The following is an 18,985-nucleotide window of genomic DNA, read 5'->3' on the forward strand; positions in this document are numbered from 1 at the left end:
CTCTCCTTGATATCGTGCTTACCTAATGTTATGGAATCGTAGCATATCTATAGGATTTGGATAAGTACAATCCCATTCCTTTATCATTTTGTTCGCATTCTTCCTTCACCATTCCATAGTTACTAGAACCACTTAATTCTAACTTAATGCCACATCACTGCATATTCCCCCCTTCAGGGGGAGTACTAAGGTTTAGAGCTACGACGATCTACCTATAGTTGTTTTACCTCTTCATCTTTGGCGTCTCTTCATATCATCGATAACACTTACTCGCCTTGCGGTAATCCTTCTGAACAAAAGATAACGAATTTCCTTACTTGTGAGGGTGACACTTAGTGTAACTGGCATATACAGTCCCTTAAGCTTAACTTTGCTCACATTGCTTGCTTTAGAGACGCGTCTTTCTGAATGACCATTCTCTGAATTTCTCATGAATCTTCTTCTGTTGTCTATTCTTTTATTGTCAGAACGAAATATGAAATTCTCATGATATCGATCATTATCAAATCATTCAGTCTCCAATACATATTTAGTTTATCTTGTTCGCCATCCCATACTTATTTCTATTACTCTGGAGGTCTAGCTTTTCCTTCTGGTAATTACGTTAGAGTCACGAACTTATTTCTCGAAATAAGGATATGACTTTATGGCCTATACTCTTTTGTTGTCTCAAGGCTTATCACCTCTCGTTTCTTCCTTCACATGTCTATAGACTCTATAATACTGACATTTTTTTATCTACCATTGTCATCCATGTATCACACCTTACTCATAATGCTTCCTTATCTCCCTGCTGATATTTCTGCCTATCACTTTCTTTTGAAAACTTCAATAAGACATTCTTTTGCTTTTAGTTCCCCTTGCTTCATCTATTGGCTCTTTGGGTTGCCTAGCATTCTCGCTCTGCTAGGAACGGGACCCATACTAAGGTAATATTTATCCCTTTCAAAATTCCAGTGTCTGTCTTTGAACATTCTAGTATTCATATCTAGCTGTACTATTCTAGAGTGCACCATCTAAGTGTCTCACAAGGAGATTTGTTAGCACATTTGCAATATCCTTCAGAAATATCGACTAACGCAAACAATCCATCTACCATTTCGGGTTACTCTAACCCCACCCAGATCTTGATATCATGTCCTTCTCTTAAACTATATCTTGTTAGCTCCCACAGGGCATAACTGAAATGGGTGTGACCAATTGTACGTACCTCTGTTATTGTTGAAGATAACTCACAATGCTTATATTTTTCTGCCTGAGTTGAAAATACCAATAATCTTCATTAACTGGGTACCTCGTCCCTTCTCATCTTTCTCTTTTTTACTTGTTGAAGCTTGTATCTACCTTCTGAATCTCTCATTGTTTTTCACCATATGGGTGGATAGATATTCTACCTTAGGGATTTTTATCAAGTAACTTACACATTTTAGTACACACATGATCTGTTGAATACCTTATATTTATCCATCATAAGCATGACATAAAAATCGAGTTCCTCTTACTGAACTCTTCCACAACTATATCTCTTACCAACTGCCCTTCTGAATATAGGCATCGTCGTATTATGAACAAGATAGAGTTTAGAAAATTAAGTTCTTACAACTGAGCTCTACCACACGATCTAGAGTAAAAAGAAAGAATGACAGTCCTAAATGCCTTGTAGCCTCCTGCTTACAAGTGTGGTACACAACACACCCAAAAATAAGACTCTACTAGACACGACTTGTAGACTCCCTAGGACAGAACCGCTCTGATACCACTTTTGTCATGACCTAAATTGTGGGCCGCGATGGGCACCCGGTGCCTTACTCAACTGAGTACCAACATAACATATCTTTCTTATCGTACTATCATTGGTAACTAGGCCAACATGGCCACAACTTGTAATGTATAACTATAAGTGGAAAAGCAATGTATAAATAAATCATCTTTCTTAAAACATGAATGCACATGGGCCGTCAAGGCCTCTCACATACTTGTACAAAATGAACCTCTGTCTACAAAGCCTCTAAGGAAGTTTGACATCAAATAGGACAGGGTATCGGCCTACCCATAAGTCTGTAGCAAAATTCTGACATAATGACTCATAGACTCGGCTCCACTCCGAATGAGGTGGAGTCTTATTAATCCTTCATTGAATGCTAACCTCGTCTACTATGAGGGCTCGTAAAACTAATTGTCTATACCTGCAGGCATGAAATGCAACATCCCCAACAAAAAGACGCCAGTACAAAATAATGTACCGAGTATGTAAGGCTACAGAATAATTGAAAGCTGAAACTGAACTGATAATATAATAACTGAAAGTAACTAGGAGCCAAAGATAATCTGAAGGTATGCTTACCTGCTGATACTAACTCAACTCTCTCAATATAGTAAGTAAAATAGTTGTCCGGCCTTATAAGGCTCGGTATAAATAACTGCTCTGTCATAGTAGACTCGCTCATAGGCGCTCGGTCGTACTAGGCTCTGTATCTCGGCCATGCTGGGCTCGCTCATAGATGCTCGGCCACAGCAGGCTCGGTATATAACTTACCATCTGATCCGAGGTTGCCAATAGGAGCCTGCTCACCGATTATAGCTCGATGGTGGTGAAAATACTGTAATACTCTGTGTGTGTATATATATATATAATCTCCTCTCTCTTGACTGGAAGAAGACAATACTCAATTGAATATAAAGTCCTGATAAGGAAAAATATTGTAATTTATGAGACTAGGATAATGTACATAAGTTCAGGAATATAAACTTCTCTTTATGCCTTGTTATCAAACTCATGTAGTTACGAGATCATGCCAAAATGAAAGAAAGACTTAGCCTTAACATACCTGAGCCGATTCTCTTGACAATCCCTCTAATACACGTTGATTGCGACAAAATATGTAGCAACAAATCGAAGTAGGGGAAAATCTGTATGATATTCTTGAGAAAGATTGCATCGTGCTCTCTTAGAATCGCATTTTATGCTACTGTAGCAAGCCATCCATTAGCAAGCTAGCTCTCTTATATGAGTTCATAAGAATTCTTTTGAAAATGATATGCGTTCGTTGCAGCCCATGATTTTCCTCTTAAGTGATATATATGTAACAATGTCATATTTTTTTTAATTTGTGGGCCCCCGCTTTTGGGATGACTTAGCCAACAATATCCCTCTAATTTTGCCACCTATTTATGAACTTTAAGGGTCACCATTTCCATAAGGTAAGGCTACCGTTAATGCCTTTGTCTTCATCCAAAGATTTTAATTTCCTAGTTAATCTTACCGCCAAAATCATTAAGTAACCCAATTATTCACATAATTAAGAATTATCTTAAATTATTTAAAGTATTACTCACTTTTAACACACTTTATACACCTTATAATCATAGTCATGTGGTACCTTGTATGACACTAGTCCATAAATACGGAGTATTATAACTTTGACCATATTTTATCCCAAATTGTCATACTTCGACGAAACTCATTTCCTTCGATTTACTTATCATCTCTCCTTCACGAATTTATGCATCACGTGTTTGAAATAGTATAATGATTATAATCTCAAAATAACCTCATTCCCGATCTTACATCGATTAGCTTACGACGAAACTTTAACGTACGAAAATGCGGGATGTAACATCTCATTTCCGAGCTTCCATCAATTTACTTATTGTATACTTTCACGTACAAAAACATGAATTTTAACAAGCGGGTCGCGAATCTATGCGGGTTGTCACGAAGGACGCAACTTACACTGCTTTGGAAACAGAACTTGTCTTCCAGTTGTATTTCATATTTTCGCATCCTGGTTTGTTGAATCTAACTGTAGGTCATATAATATTGAATATAGAATTGGTTGGTAAATGCTAAAGGTGATCTTTAAGACATGTCACAAGCTAGACATAAAGGCATAAGAAACACTGATAAACAATTCTAATTTTCTCTTCACTGGATCAAAGTTTTACAAAGAGGATACACAATTGTATACAAATTAAATATTTTACGATCAATAGATTTTGGATAATAATTAAAAAAAATAACTCAACCCAATTTTTTATTTATAAATTTCATAATTTAATATTATATTTTCAAAAAAAAGAAAATAACTTTTTAAAGCAGTGCGTGCAATGTGGATTTAGGTAGGACAAGTTGAAAATAGAAAATTATGATATACCAGATGGGGACGGGTTGAGATTGAACCCGCACCGCAACCATCCCGCCCTGCCCATTGCCATCTCTATCAATATGGCTCAAGAGCCTCTAGAGCTTCTTTATTCCTTTTCACCATGAAGGACCCAAAGAAAGCAGGAGTGTATGCTTTTTGATTGAAGAAATTATGTAGTATTAGTAAGTTGATTGAACTCACAATGGTTATGATACCACAAGAAATAAAACTCTAATCAAAGATTCAGGCCTATTTACCATTGCAGTGGCATATCTTTAGCCATGATCTAACCTTAACCGAGAAAGAAAAAACTTCAAAGAAACTTCAAAGATTAAGTCATCATTTTCCTGTATGTCACTTTGGATAACTGTTAGAGAATTGAGTAAGAAGCAAAACATTTCATTTACTTTTATAGTGAGGAAAAATACATGATCATCAAACCAGCATTTCAGACAGCTGATAATTTTAAGGAGTTGAACACAAGTTTTATGGAGTAACTAGAGTTGTTTCTAATATAAGGCTACTTGGCAGTTTATGAAAATCAAGAACCATTTTTGCAGCTTCATTGACAGATTGTCCATTGACATAGTGCTGACGGCAAACAGGCATGTATAAATCAGCACCACCTATAAGCTCAGTTTCTGTCTCACTAGTCTTTCTAAAGGTGAAAAATGCCCTTTTGTTACATAGTTCACATCTGGCTGTCAACTTTGTCACAGTATCAGCAAGTGGAATTATGTCAAGCACTGATCCAAAACTTTTCCTACAAGCAAGCACACAATACCATATTAGAGCACAAACAACAACAAACAACAAACAATACCAAACCCGGTGTATTCCTACAAGTGGGATCTGGAAAGGGTAGTTAGTACGCAACTACTCCTATCTTAAGCAAATAGAGAGATTGTTTTCAATAGAACCTCGGCTCAAGATACCATATTTGAGCACAGTTTTCTGCTAAAGAACTTGGTTTGGAAACTAGTTTTCAAGAATTCGAGGAGTACCTCAAGTAATCGCCATCTAGGCCTGCAACAATTACAGTCTTCCCATCAAGATCAGCAGCATTGCAGCAGAAATCATAAAGGTCATCAAAGAACTGAGCTTCATCAATGCCAATCACATCGACCTAATCAAGAAATAGAGTTACTAGGAGATTGAAACACACTCACACCACATCACAGCTAACAAAAGTGAATTCATTTTTCCTACTAAGAAGTTCTTTTATGACTATTGCTCTATCAAATTCAAAAGGCTAATCTTGAGTTTGACTCACAATTTTCAGGTCTCCTTTCTATCCTGCCTTCTCATCAAATTCTATACCTGCAGCACTTAGCCCTGATTTGTGCCTTCTAAACCATTTGTGCTATGTTGCGATAGTGTGTAGTAGTATTTGTTATTCCTACTATATAAGATCTTTTCAAGAGATCCCTCCTGCTTTCTCATCCAAGTGTCATAACATACTGACATATATTGGATCAATTTATCCTGTTGTGTATAATGCAGACAATCTCTAATACTGTGCATCAACAATCAGCTGTTTTTTCCATTATGTACTAAAATTTGAACAATGTTGCACTCACAGGAAAATTTCACATCCTGGAGCTTCACCTGTATAAGTTTCAAACTCCAGAAGATGGTTCTGGAGTTTTACTTGTATAAGTTCAAACCCCGGGACCATAATCCAATAGTTAATTGAGTAAGGTAAAAGTTAGAGACACGAGAAATCTCTAATATCCACCATCAAATTGTAGAGCTTTTATCCAATTTTAGTTTAAATATTACCCCCAACAAATGTGTCCTAAAGGGTGCTCATTTTTGCCAATTACTGGTGTAAATTACTACTATAAAAGACTTATAATATACTGTCAATTCTCGAGTCAGAGTAGAGTTATCACATGACCCGTCATCAATTATCCAAGATCAACAATGTCAAACTCGAAGCTCTGGTTCATTGAATTGTATGAGATAAAGTAGAGTGAAAACAATTACTTTTGTGAATACAATCTAGAAGTTCTCAAGAATAGACAGAGTGTTTTTAACATGTCAGGCTGAAGAGCTTGTTGACTCGGGAATCAAGAGCAGGATTTGTACCTTTTCATATGCATCTAGTCCAAATCTGTGTTTGAAAGATGAAAGATCAGGTAATGCCCAACATGGGAATTTTGTCCCATCATGTGTCACTACTGCATCTACTGCATATCTTGTATCTTTGCTTGACTTTATCATCACCACATTTCTGGTTACACAATTTGAAAAATTAAACTTACAGCCTAAAAACTATAAAATAAACAATTCAGCACATAATTTCTAATAACAGAACCACCTATATGAATGTTGACCAACCTCAATTACTCTCAAAATCATCAAAAACATTAAACGCCAGATCAATTTTCAATCATATAGCATGGTAATTGGTTTAAAGTAGGTGTGATCTATCATATATGAGTTTAAGATCTATGCACCAAAGTATAAACATATTTACACAATTGGATCACCTAAAATATTTAATAAGAACCTATTGATAATTCGGCATATAACTTAAATCCATTATATATTCACATGTTTTCTTTTTTTTTTTTTTTTTTTTTTTGCATAATTCAGCATATTTGGATACACACAAAACATATTTTCATCTACTATACAAATTTACAAACCGCAAAAAGATGGGTCTACCACCTTTAGATCATGGATCAGCCTCTACTAGCAATAAATTAAAACTCCTAGTTCTTTTCACGTCACTTAGAAACATATAAATTTGCACTCGGAAATCAAACTAATGTAACAAAAAAAGTAGCGCAAAATTATGAGACAAACAAATTAACAAGAACAGTACTAGTAGTACCTGCCGTCGTTAGATTCCAATTTGACACGGCGAAGAAGAGCAGTTGTTTTTCCAGCAAACATAGGACCAATAATAACATGGATTTCGCCGGTCGGCCGATAATTGGGCTTTGTGGTTACACATATTGGGTCTTTAACAGAAGATGAAAAGGTCATGGCGGCAAAATTGTGGAAATTTTATCAGATGTGATTTGTTTGATAGTGTAAATTGATGAAGAGATATGAAAGTTTCAATGAATTATATATATAGGAAGATAATAGTAGGGGCCATGTGAAGAGCAATGAAAGTTTTTGAAATTCGAGTTTTTGAAATTCGGAGGGAAATGAAAACGAGGTGGAGTTATACAAATCTTGGAGGGAAAGCTATTGGGAAGCTTATTTGAGAAGAGAAACTGGACGAATTTTTTCTCTTTTTGTTTCGTTTGAAATTTTGAATATTACTTTTTGGGGAAACATAAATAAATAAATAAAACTCAATTTTCAAACTTGATCCTAATTTCTTTAAGGTATTTTTTCATTCTTATACACTATTTGAAACTTTATTACCCTTAATGTCCATGTTTAGTTAATTACCTGACATAAACAAGTTTTGTTTACAAAATATATACAATCCACCTGCCTTCAATCAAGGATTTAGTTACACTCTTTTCCTTTTGTCCTCTCCTCTCTCCCCTCTTCTCTCCAGATTCTCTCTTTCTCCCCATATCTTTGACAGAAGCTATATATCTTGCATAGAAATGAATTTAATTATATCATTACTTCCAATTACAATACTAAAAACAGACTTTGATAGTTGCATTTTCAACTCTTATCTACAACTTTCATATATTATTTCTACTAGGTATATGCAACTACAATATCATACAACTTAAATATAATTTTAATACAATGTTGTTCAACTTTCATACAGTAGTTAAATAAATAAAAGAAAAATATATAAACAACAGAATACAATTTTACTACAATTTCGTAAATATAATGTGTATCATGTGTTCTTCTTCTTCGAGTTTCAATCTGAAATTCAGCCAAAACCAAGTCTAATCTTCACCAAAACCCCTCAAAATTGAGATATAAACTCCAAACCATATTCCCAATTGTTTGTAACAACACTCAATCCAAACAAATAATGATTTTTGAAAACCCTAATTCGAATTCAAAGTTTCAAAGCTTTTTTATACCCTACGTGAATGCGGTGAGGGGCCTGCAAACGCGTAGGTGGGCCTGGCAAGGCTTCGCGAATGTGGAGGACCAACTGCGAACGCGAAGAGGAGATGAGGGAACGGGGCAGGAGGCCGTTTGGCCTATGTGAACGCATTCAGTGGAACGCGAATGTGGAGAAGGAATTTTGGGTGAGGTCTGTTTGGCCTTCGCGATCACGATGTCTTTTCCGCGATCACGTAGAAGGGAGGCCTAGGCAGAATATAAGTTGCAAAATGGGGGTTTGGCCATTTTCATCTCATTTCCTCCATGGGAGCCGACCTAGGAGCGATTTTGGAGCTCCATTTTCTTCATCTATGTCAAGGTAAGTGATTTTCACCTACTAAGTTAAATACTTAGATTATATCCAGATTTTTACATGGAAAATCATGAGAAATTAGTGAAAATTTGGGGTTTTGAAGAAAAACCTAGAAATTTATATTTTTGGATTTTGACCACGATTTTGGACATGGAATTGGGAATAAATTATATATTTGAGTTCGTAATGTTATGGGTAATGTTTGTCTGCGAAAAATTTCAGAATCTGAGTACGTGGTCCCGAGAATGATTTTACCAATTTTCCAAGCAGAGTTGGAGATTGATATAAATTGAATTGTTATAAGTATGTGAGTATATATTAATGGGTTTGCATAATTATTGGCTAGTTTTGGAGCATTGAGCATCGGTCTGAGTCGTCGTAAGGGCTTAGAAACCGGTTATGGAACTTTGGAGCAAGGTAAGTCTCCTTTCTAATATTGTAAGAGGGAATTATCCCCATATGTGAAATAATTAAATATGTGCTTTTATTTATGGGGGCTACGTACGCACGAGGGGACGAGGGTCCGTGCGTAACTACTATTATGCTTAAGTCTGGATAGTCTAGGACCCGAAAGCATGCTATACTTGAAATATTTGTAGCCTTATTGACAATTTAAATTGCTTAAATCATATCGAATTGGTAAATGAATTTCTAAAAAAGTTAAACATTATTTTCTTGACCGTTAAAGAGAAGTTGCCATTTCTTTGGGTAAATATTTCCCCGATGAATTCTTGATTGAATGTTTGATGTGTTTACTTATATTTGACTGTGTCGCATGTATGATTCACGAGTGGGGTAATAGATGCATCTATGGTTCGCACCATTCGACCCTCTAACAGTGCATAGTTTAAATATTTTGTTGTATCGGGCGGTACGACCTCGTCATAATTTGTGCATGCTTGTATTGCTTGCCTTGAAATTTATAAATAATGATATTACCTCCCTGACCTGAGATAAATTGATAAACGATGAAATATGGAATTGGAAATCTCTTATTACCAAACGGGTTATTTACTTGCTTCATGATTCCCTTGAGTTTACTGTTGTTTTTAATAAACCCACGATTGATTATATTATTGGACCACTAGTAAGTGTTGAAGTCAACCTCTTGTTACTACTTTTTCGAGGTTAGACTAGATACTTACTGGGTACGCGTTATTTTTATACTCATACTACACTTGTTGTGCATTTTTGTTGCACTGGTTCATATTATGTCTAGTGGCCTAGGTGGGCGTACCGACATGGTTGATACGGAGACTTAGGTGACTGCATTTCTCGAGACGACCCGCAGCCAATAGAGTCCCCTTCAGAGTATTATATTTCTTTTTCTGTCCAATTTGTATTCCAGACAAATGCTATATTTTATGTATAATTCTTAATTGATGATCATGCACTTGTGACACCGGGTTCTAGGATGACTATGGGATGTTTCAGTATTTAAATTTGTTAAAGACGCTGTTATTTACTCAGTGAAGTTCATTATATATTGTTTAATGTAAGGAAAAGAAATAATTTCAAAAATACTAAAATGTGAATTTAATTAATGTCTTGGTCTTGGCTTGCCTGACCGTGGTGTCCGGTGCCATCACGACCTTTAATAGATTTTGGGTCGTGATAACATGGTATCATAGCACTAGGTTAACTTAGGTCTCACGAGTCATGAGCAAGTCTAGTAGAGTCTTGCAGATTGGTACGAAGACGTCTGTACTTATCTTCGAGAGGCTACATGGCTGTTAGGAGCACTTCCCTTCTTGATTCCTCATCGTGCGGTTTGATTTCTTTGAGGCTTATGCCTTCATTTCCTTTCCATTCAATCTTATGCGACGTGAAGCGCTTATTATAAATTGGGAATCGAGGAACTGTAAAGATACTACAGATGTGGTGCGGGATGTTTCTCCCTGCGTAGTTGTTTGGGCTATTATCGTCGCCTTGCAAAAGGATATTATGTCATTTCAGCTCAGTAGTTATACTTCTAAGAGCTTTAAGGCTATGCACAGGTTGCTATGATGCTCATGAATGGTTATCGCGCAGTATTGATGTGATGGTATGATGCTTGCCTATGTGTCGGGGCAGTGAATGGCTTGAAAGGAGGTTTACTCAGCGCATGATTCAGAGATTTGGACAGAGGAAAGGAAATCAGACTATAAATGTTCGGGGTTGGGTTGATGAAGTAACGAGACTTGGTATTCTCGAGCGTGGTGGAATTTTTATCCGCGAGGTGTCGTCGTCCTTGATTGAATGAGTTAAGTTCACCGGTGTTATAGTCTTCTTTAATTTGCCCTTGGGCCAGGTATTGTGAAATAGTGTCGTGGAAGCGGCTACCAGAGATCGCGGCATGCGGTGGTTCAGGATGGAATCAGTATTTTTTATGTTGATGGCCCGAGAAAGACGATCTTCAGGAAGGTTTAAAGTTAGTAGCGATCTGTTGGTTCAAGTACTACGGAGATAGATTTTTATTTAAGGAAACAACTGGGCAGCGAAGGATGAGGAAGTACATGTGGGAGGTGCCTTGCGGTGGTTAAGTTTTTTGGAAGGCCAAGTGTAAGAAGCGAAAGTTGAGTAGTTGCTTAAAGAAGAGGGTTTGGCCAAAGTGGGAGAGTGGCAGAGGAGAATATGGGTTTAGTGGTAGGGTAACTACACACCTTGAGGAAAGTTTAGAGTTATTTGGGAATTTTAGTAGACAGTGATTGGGTCCACGGGCTTAATTTGATATATTGGCTATATTACGACGGGAGGTCTGATGCAATAGAAATGAGTTGTTTGATATGAAGAAGGGTGCAATATAACTTTGGATTGTAAGATATTGTCGCACATTTAGTTGATATCCATAAGGAGTGAACGGACGGGTACAATTGGTGAATGAGAACGGGCTTAGGATGGGTTATTGATGTCGTAGTGATTGTACCTCGTGCAATGATGTTGAATGATGTCGACATGTAATTCCCATAGGCGAATTATCTCTTGTGAGCAGGTCAGCAGTCGCGTGGTTGATGAAGCTTCTGTGAAGAATTTACTGACTATCCAGTAAGAGGTCGAATATGTGAATGTTGCTAGAGATTCAGAGTGTTCGTGAAATGCTAACAGAAGGATTTCGAGGAATTTGGCGGGTTGGTTGTGCAAGATCATGTCATAAATAAAGAAAGAATCTTGGTGGGTTCCAGAGTTGTGTAATAGTAGCTCCAAGCTAGGTGGGAGAGTCCCACCGCCTATGATTGGTTGCATGGTTATCTACTTGTAAGGTTTCGGGTTATCGGCATATTGGTGAGTTATTACAGCTAAGGGAAAAGAACATAAGTGGTAATTTGAGCAAAGGAATTGATAAAGGTATGCTATAGTTGGTCTTATTGACTCTTGTTCGGGCTTTAGGAAGATTCGGGATTTATGCTTCGTATAGAGGTAATTTACAAGGGAAGTGATTCAATCGAGTGCTTCTTTGAGATGGGTGTTCATTTGCCAACGGAGCCTTGGAGTTGATTATATTCGGGACCAAGCCAGAGTGGGTGACTCTCAACAACGGTCCTAGAGAATTCAAAGGTTAAAATGCGGTGCCTAAGAATTTCGAGCCCGCGGTATGGTTAAGAATCGAGCTTTTGTAGCGGGCTATGATAAGAGGCACGGAATGTTCTATGATTTTTTTGACTTGCACTGTAGCATTTGGAGGAAAAAGAGAAAATAACTTCGGATTCGTAGAGGAATTATCAGGATGGGTGTATCAGTTGAAGATGCGAATGTGTGTGCAAGGAGGATATGAAACGGTTCATGGGTTTGGAGACAATGTTGTCTCGTGGAATGGGGCCACTCAAGATGAGTGCGGATTTAGGTCGGTGATGTAAGGAATGTAGCTATTATTATTTCTAAGGCAAGTTAAGGATGAATTAGAAAAAGTTAGATTTGTTAGCCATGGTTGAATTGGCATAATGGTGGCGGTGATCAGTTCCTTCAGCGTGATTAAGTTATGTTGTGATTTGTGGCGGTACGTGCGAGGCTTGACAGCCACCGTAATTAATTTTATTTGGAAGTATTCAAGTATTATGACATGTTATGTGTAGGCAAATCCTGGAAGGGTTATGGTGGTTTAGACCACTACTTGAGGATTTGAATGTTCTACGGTTATGAGAATTTACTCACGTGTTGCTATAGTTCTCTTGGAATGAATTGAGTAAAAAGTTTCTATATGATGAAGTGTTTACCCTATTAGTGGTTCAGGAGTTATGATAAAATTCTTGTACTATTGCATATTGATGTGTTAGGTGCAGTGAGCGGTATGAAATTTGAAAGTGAGGATCAAGGTTGCAGTTCGATATTGACAAGGATGTCATGAACTCGGATGAGCAGGAAAAGAATTTAGATGTTTAGAGCGAGCTGGTTTTGTCTTCAGCGTCACCTGAGATCAGTGCCTTATGCAAGAGGCTTCGTGTATTGATTTGCGGATCCTTGATTCACTTTACAATATTAGTGTAGCCGGTGGTATGGATGTGCAGACTTGTTACCCAGTGCGGGAAATCGTGGAAGCGTGTTCCACAGGAATATTATGTAAATGTGACATGTAGTCACTTGATTGATTGAAGATTTAGACCAAGTGTGAAGATTATGGTAATATTACTAATTTGAGAATTTATGCCTGGAGGGCACTCAGTTTATTAGGTTGTGGACTGTGGAGGTTTGCTCCGTATATGAGGGTTGTTCTTGTGAGTTATGGGAAAAAGGGGTTATTATTGACCCTTGAAAGGTTATTATAATAGTACGGTGTGGTCAGAATCGGCTAAGATCGGTGGGTGGATTTAAATATGAATATGAGCTTTATATCAGGCTAGATGTGTTCATTTCAGCACAGCACTCCTTATGGAGGAGTATTCGAATGTTGGATGTTATTTCGTCATCGGCTATTTCATGTAATAATATACGGTGCCGTGTGAGTTGTGAAACGACTTAAAAAATTTCTTATGTGTTGAGGTTCTGCTTAGCGATAGTGTTATGTGAGCAGGATGGCCCTCGAGATTCAGATCATATATCGCACCTCAGTTGTGCTTGAGTTTTGTAGCGTATGGCGCTATCTGTCTTCCCAGTGATGGTATTATGCACTTAGCGTGCTTGTGGCCGATATTCGGTATTTTTTAGCAATGAGCAATTTAGCTCGGTAAGTATCTCCTTATGTAAATTTTATGTGTGGATCGGGTGGCACGCCGCCACGGGTATGTTGTTGGATCGGGTTGTATGCCGCAACAGTGTGATGTTGAGTACAGTCCCCTATATTTTGTAGCAATGAGCAATTTAGCTCGGTAAGTATCTTCTTATTTGAATTTTATGTATGGATCGGGTGACACGCCACCACGGGTATGTTGTTGGATCGGGTTGCACGCTGCAACAGTGTGATGTTGACTACAGTCCCCTATATTCTATTTTGTCTATTTTGCTTCTCATTTTCTGAGGTAGGTTCATGACACCTTTTCGATTGTCTAATTAGTTACGTGGGTTGAATAGTCCCTTCTAGAGTTTGTTTTCCTTATGTATCACGTTCAAGTTTGTAGCATATTGGCATATTGTGGCATCATATAAGACTTTTGGTCATGTCTGGGGTGGCTTATTGCTTGAACAACTCGTGCTGGGTGAGACGAGATTACTGGATCTAGGATCAGTGCGATAGAATTTTGGGTCTTGACAAAAAGCATGAATGCCCTTAGCGAAATGTTGTTTGCCTTTTTGCCCCTTAAAAGTAAATTTTATATTAGACAAGATCTTCATTTTAAGTTTTCTCCCTAAGTATGGACACAGAGTTTTAATAATACATATCTTGCATAAATCCTTCCTAAATTAATGATGTAACATAATAAATCTATTAACAAAAAAGCAATGTTTGTAAAAGTTTTAAGTAATTTTTTTTTTTTGAAATTTAGGACTCCTTTTTTAACCATTAAGGACTTCTTTTAAGGTTACGATTCTTTGGTCTTCGTTAAATAAATAAAACGATTAATTTTAGCAACAGAACCAAGTCAAAAGCAGGAAACTAATATTACAGAGAATGCAATCTCAACTGTTCGAGGTACACATCAATCGTACAAGTTATTTTTCAATAATTACAAAAGATTATTGTTTTGATAATCTAATCCATGTAATAATATGAATAGATAAAGATTAGAATGAAGTTAGACAGAAAAACTTAGATCAAACAGAGTTACAAATGGATACTCCAAAAAAAGGTAAACGAAAAAGAATAACAACTAAATAAAAAATAAACACTAAAGTTCTTTTTCCAGAAAAACTCTTAAATTTTTAAAGGCTATGTATTTTTGTTGAAACTAAAAAAGAATCATAATTAATATTCTTCAATTTAAAGAGTTTAAATTATTAGTTTATATCTCAAATATAATATTTAATATAATATTTTATTCATCGAGATAGGATACACCCGCAATGTGCGGATGTAGATTTCAAATATTATACAAAAAAATAATAAAGATAAAATATTATTCGAGGTAAAAAATTATTTTATTTTTAATTGTAAAACTACTAAACCCCAATGCGAAAAAATAAAATTATTTTTTTTAAGTTTGAGAACAAGTAATTAAGTCTTTGAATTAATTATTCATTCAGTTTCAATTTCTATAAAATCTTTTAGTTTTTCAAGATTCAAACTATATAAACTTTGACCAAGATTTTTAAATATTTTTTTATCAGATTGACGAGTGCAAAACACAACAGGAAATTGATGCTCGCTAGCCAAAGATAATATAGTATGATTATCGTCTCCACAAGGATTGAATTTAAATAATGCTCTAGCGATTCCCGGTTTAACTGATATTCTGGATGATCAAAACTAGATTGGAATGTTTACGAGCTACGATTCACTAATAAAGCAAAGCGTGGACAATTGATGACAAAGAACTAGAGATTAGCAGAGTTGGTTTCTTATCAATGTGAAAAATAAGGGTTTTGACATGATAGTGCACGATTGTTATGTTAGATATGATACTATTATATTTTACCATGAGGTTCTATCGATTCTCATGAATTCAATAGGTGATTACCTTATACTTCCGATTCTGTCACGACCCAAAATCTAACCATGTCGTGATGGCCTATCGTGATACTAGGTCAGCCACTTATTTCCAAATACTCAATTTTTAAAATAAAAACTTAAGAAAATCATAATTTTAGTAGAAATCCAATTAGATAAAGTAGAAATCAAATCCAGCGGAAAGAAACACAAGTGCGACCTCGGGTGTCACTAAGTCATGAGCAAAATACTACAACCGTTTGAAATAACCAAGACTACATAGTCTGAGAAAATCCAATAAAAAGTACTACAAGGAAGATAAGGAAGGAGAAGACGGAACTGCGGTCGCCAAGCAGCTACCTCGCAATCTCTAGAGAAAAGTCCACAATGATATGATCAGCAGCCGCTACCGTGGCCCGAGATACCTGGATCTGCACACAGGTGTGCAGGGGGTTAACATGAGTACACCAACTCAGTAAGTAGCAAGTCCAAACTATGGACTGACGGTAGTGACGAACCAAACCTCAACAGGCAGCAACTGAAGATCTTCATCTGGCTCAAAGCATCCTGCACTAAGTTTGTACCCGAAAGCCTAGCCTCACCTGGCTCAAACCAACCAACTGAAGATCTTCATCGTCTCCCATATAAAGCCTCATATGGAGCCATCCGAATACTCGACCGGTAACTATTATTGTAAGCAAACTCTGCGAGCAGTAGAAACTAATCATATGAACTCCCAAAATCAATGACATTAGAGCGTAATATGTCCTCCAATATCTAAATAGTGCGCTCAAATTATCCGTCTGAGGGTGAAAAGATGTGCTCAACTCAACTTGAGTACCCAACTCTCGTTGTACGGCTCTCTAAAACTGCAAAGTAAACTAAGTACCTTTATCTGAAATGATGGAAACTGGGACACCATGCAAGCGAACAATCTCTCGGAAGTAAATCTCTGCTAACCGCTCTGAAGTATAGGTAGTACATACAGGAATGAAGTGTGCGGACTTGGTCAGCCGATCCACAATAACCCAAATAGCATCGAACTTCTTCAAAGTCCATAGGAGTCCAACTACAAAGTCCATGGTGATCCGCTCCCACTTCCACTCTAGAATGTCTATCTGCTGAAACAAGTCACCCGGTCTCTGATGCTCATATTTCACCAGCTGACAATTGAGACACCGAGCTACAAATCCCACAATATCCTGCTTTATTCTTCACAAATAGAACAGGCGCACCCCAAGGTAACACACTAGGCCGAATAAACCCCTTGTTAAGGAGTTCCTGAAGCTGCTCTTTCAATTCCTTCAACTCCGCTGGTGCCATACGATATGGTGGAATAGAAATGGGTTGAGTGCCCGGCACCAATTCAATACCAAAATCAATATCGCTGTCCGGCGGCATGCCCAACAGGTCTACAGGAAACACATCGGGAAAATCCCTCACTATGTGAACAGAATCAATACTAGGAGTCTCTGCACTGACATCCATCACAAAGGCTAAGTATGAAAGACAACCCTTCCCAACTATCTGCTGGGCCTTCAGAAATGAAATCACCCTATTGGGAACATAATTAGTCGAACATCGCCACTCAATCCATGGCAACCCTGGTATAGCCAATGTCACTGTCTTAGCATGACAGTTCAAAGTAGTACGACACTTAGATAACCAATCCATGCCTAGTATCACGTCAAAATCAATCATACTAAGAAACAAGATATCTACTAGGCTATCCAAACCCCCAATAGTCACTACACATGACCGATATACACAGTCTACAACAATAGTATCGCCCACCGGAGTAGATACATGAACAGGTGAAACACGAGACTCGCGAGGTGTATCCAAATAATGGGCAAAATATGATAACACATATGAAAAAATGGAAACGGAATCAAATAATACAGAGGCATCTCTGTGGCAGACTGAGATAATACTCGTAATCACAGCATTTGAAAAAATAGCATTTGGTCTGGCTGGGAGGGCATAGAAACGGGCCTGAACACCACCTGATTGATCTCCCCCTGTAGGGCAACCCCTAGCTGACTGACCTCCACCCGAGCTGACTGAGTGGGTGGGGAAGTAACTGGTGCTGAAGTCGAAGTCTGACTCCTCTGCTGGGATGAACCTCCTATAAGATGAGGACAGAACCTCTTAATATGACCTAAATCTCCACATTCGAAGAAACCTCTCCCAGTAAATGGCGGTTGGGACTGAAGGGAGCCCACCGGGATGCCCACTAGAAGAACCAGGTATAGATGAGCCCTGAATTGATGGTGCCTCAGTCGAACTCTGAGCTGGAAGGGCACTGAGAGACGAGTGACCCTGATGTGAACTGTGAGAACCATGGCTAGATGACCCACCACGGTGACCTAAACATGCTGGCTGAGCATGTCTAAATGGACGACCTCTGTCGTGCTGAGACTGACCTTCCGAAGGAACACCACTAAAGCTACCAGATCCCCGAAACCTCTTGGCATCTCTCTCGTCTAGCTCCTGACGACGAACTGACTCTATCTCTCTAGCAATGTCAACTACCTCCTCAAAAGGAGCGCCATATACTCTCTCTCTAGTCAGAAAAACCCGTAGCTGGTAGTTGAGGCCATCAACGAACCTCCCGATCCTCTCTCTATCCATGGGAACTAGCTAGATAGCATGACGGACCAGCTCAGAGAATCTCATCTCATACTGCGACACGGTCATATCCCCCTAACACAGCTGCCCGAACTGCCTGCGCAGCTCCTCTCTGCGAGAATGAAATACATACTTCTCTAGGAAGAGAATGGAGAACTGATGCCAGGTAAGGGGCGGTGCACCAATAGGCCTACGCCTCTTATAAGCCTCTCACCAAGTGAGGGCAGCCCCAGAAAACTAAAAAGTAGTAAATGAGACCCTACTAGGTTCTAGAATACCTGCTGTATGCAACATCCTATTACACTTGTCCAAGAAACCCTGGGCATCCTCGCCCTCTACACCACTGAAAGTCGGAGGCTAAAGTCTACCAAACCTCTCCAATCAACGCTGCTCGTCATTAGGCATAACTAGAACCACAAAATTTTGAGCAGGTGCAACCGGTTGGGCTGGTGGTGCCTCCAGTGTCTGGATTCCCTGAACAACCTGCTCAGGTGTACGGGCGGCGGGAGTCTGAGTGCCTCCCCCGGCCTGAGAAGTAGATACTATAGTAGAAACTGCAACTGCCTGAGCAAGACTGGTGCACACGGTCAGAATCTGAGCCAAAGTCTCTTGGAGACCCGGAGTAACAATAGGCACAGTCGGTGCCTGAGCCGGTGCTACTGGAGCATCCCCCGCTAGAGCCTGATCATGAACTGGGGCGACAGGTGGATCTACAGGTGCTACCCTAGCTGTTGTACGAGCTACACCCCTACCCCTACCACAACCTCGACCGTGTCCTCAGCCCTTAGTGGCCCCAACTGGTGGTACTGGCGGTCATTCATCCTGACCGGTAGCACGTGTCCTCACCATCAATGAGAG

General features: G+C 38.5%; 1 protein-coding gene across 1 annotated transcript; it reads right to left on the reverse strand.

Moving 5' to 3' along the window:
* Positions 1-4,631: 4,631 nt before the first annotated feature.
* On the reverse strand, positions 4,632-7,142 carry LOC107769449 (thymidine kinase-like). The gene is given in 4 exon segments (NM_001325028.1): positions 4,632-4,908; positions 5,150-5,271; positions 6,237-6,381; positions 6,988-7,142. Coding segments are annotated over 4 exon segments (699 nt in total).
* Between the last annotated feature and the right edge of the window lie 11,843 nt (positions 7,143-18,985).

Source organism: Nicotiana tabacum, chromosome 18 (genome assembly GCF_000715075.1).
Source record: "Nicotiana tabacum cultivar K326 chromosome 18, ASM71507v2, whole genome shotgun sequence".
Taxonomy (NCBI): Eukaryota; Viridiplantae; Streptophyta; class Magnoliopsida; order Solanales; family Solanaceae; genus Nicotiana; species Nicotiana tabacum.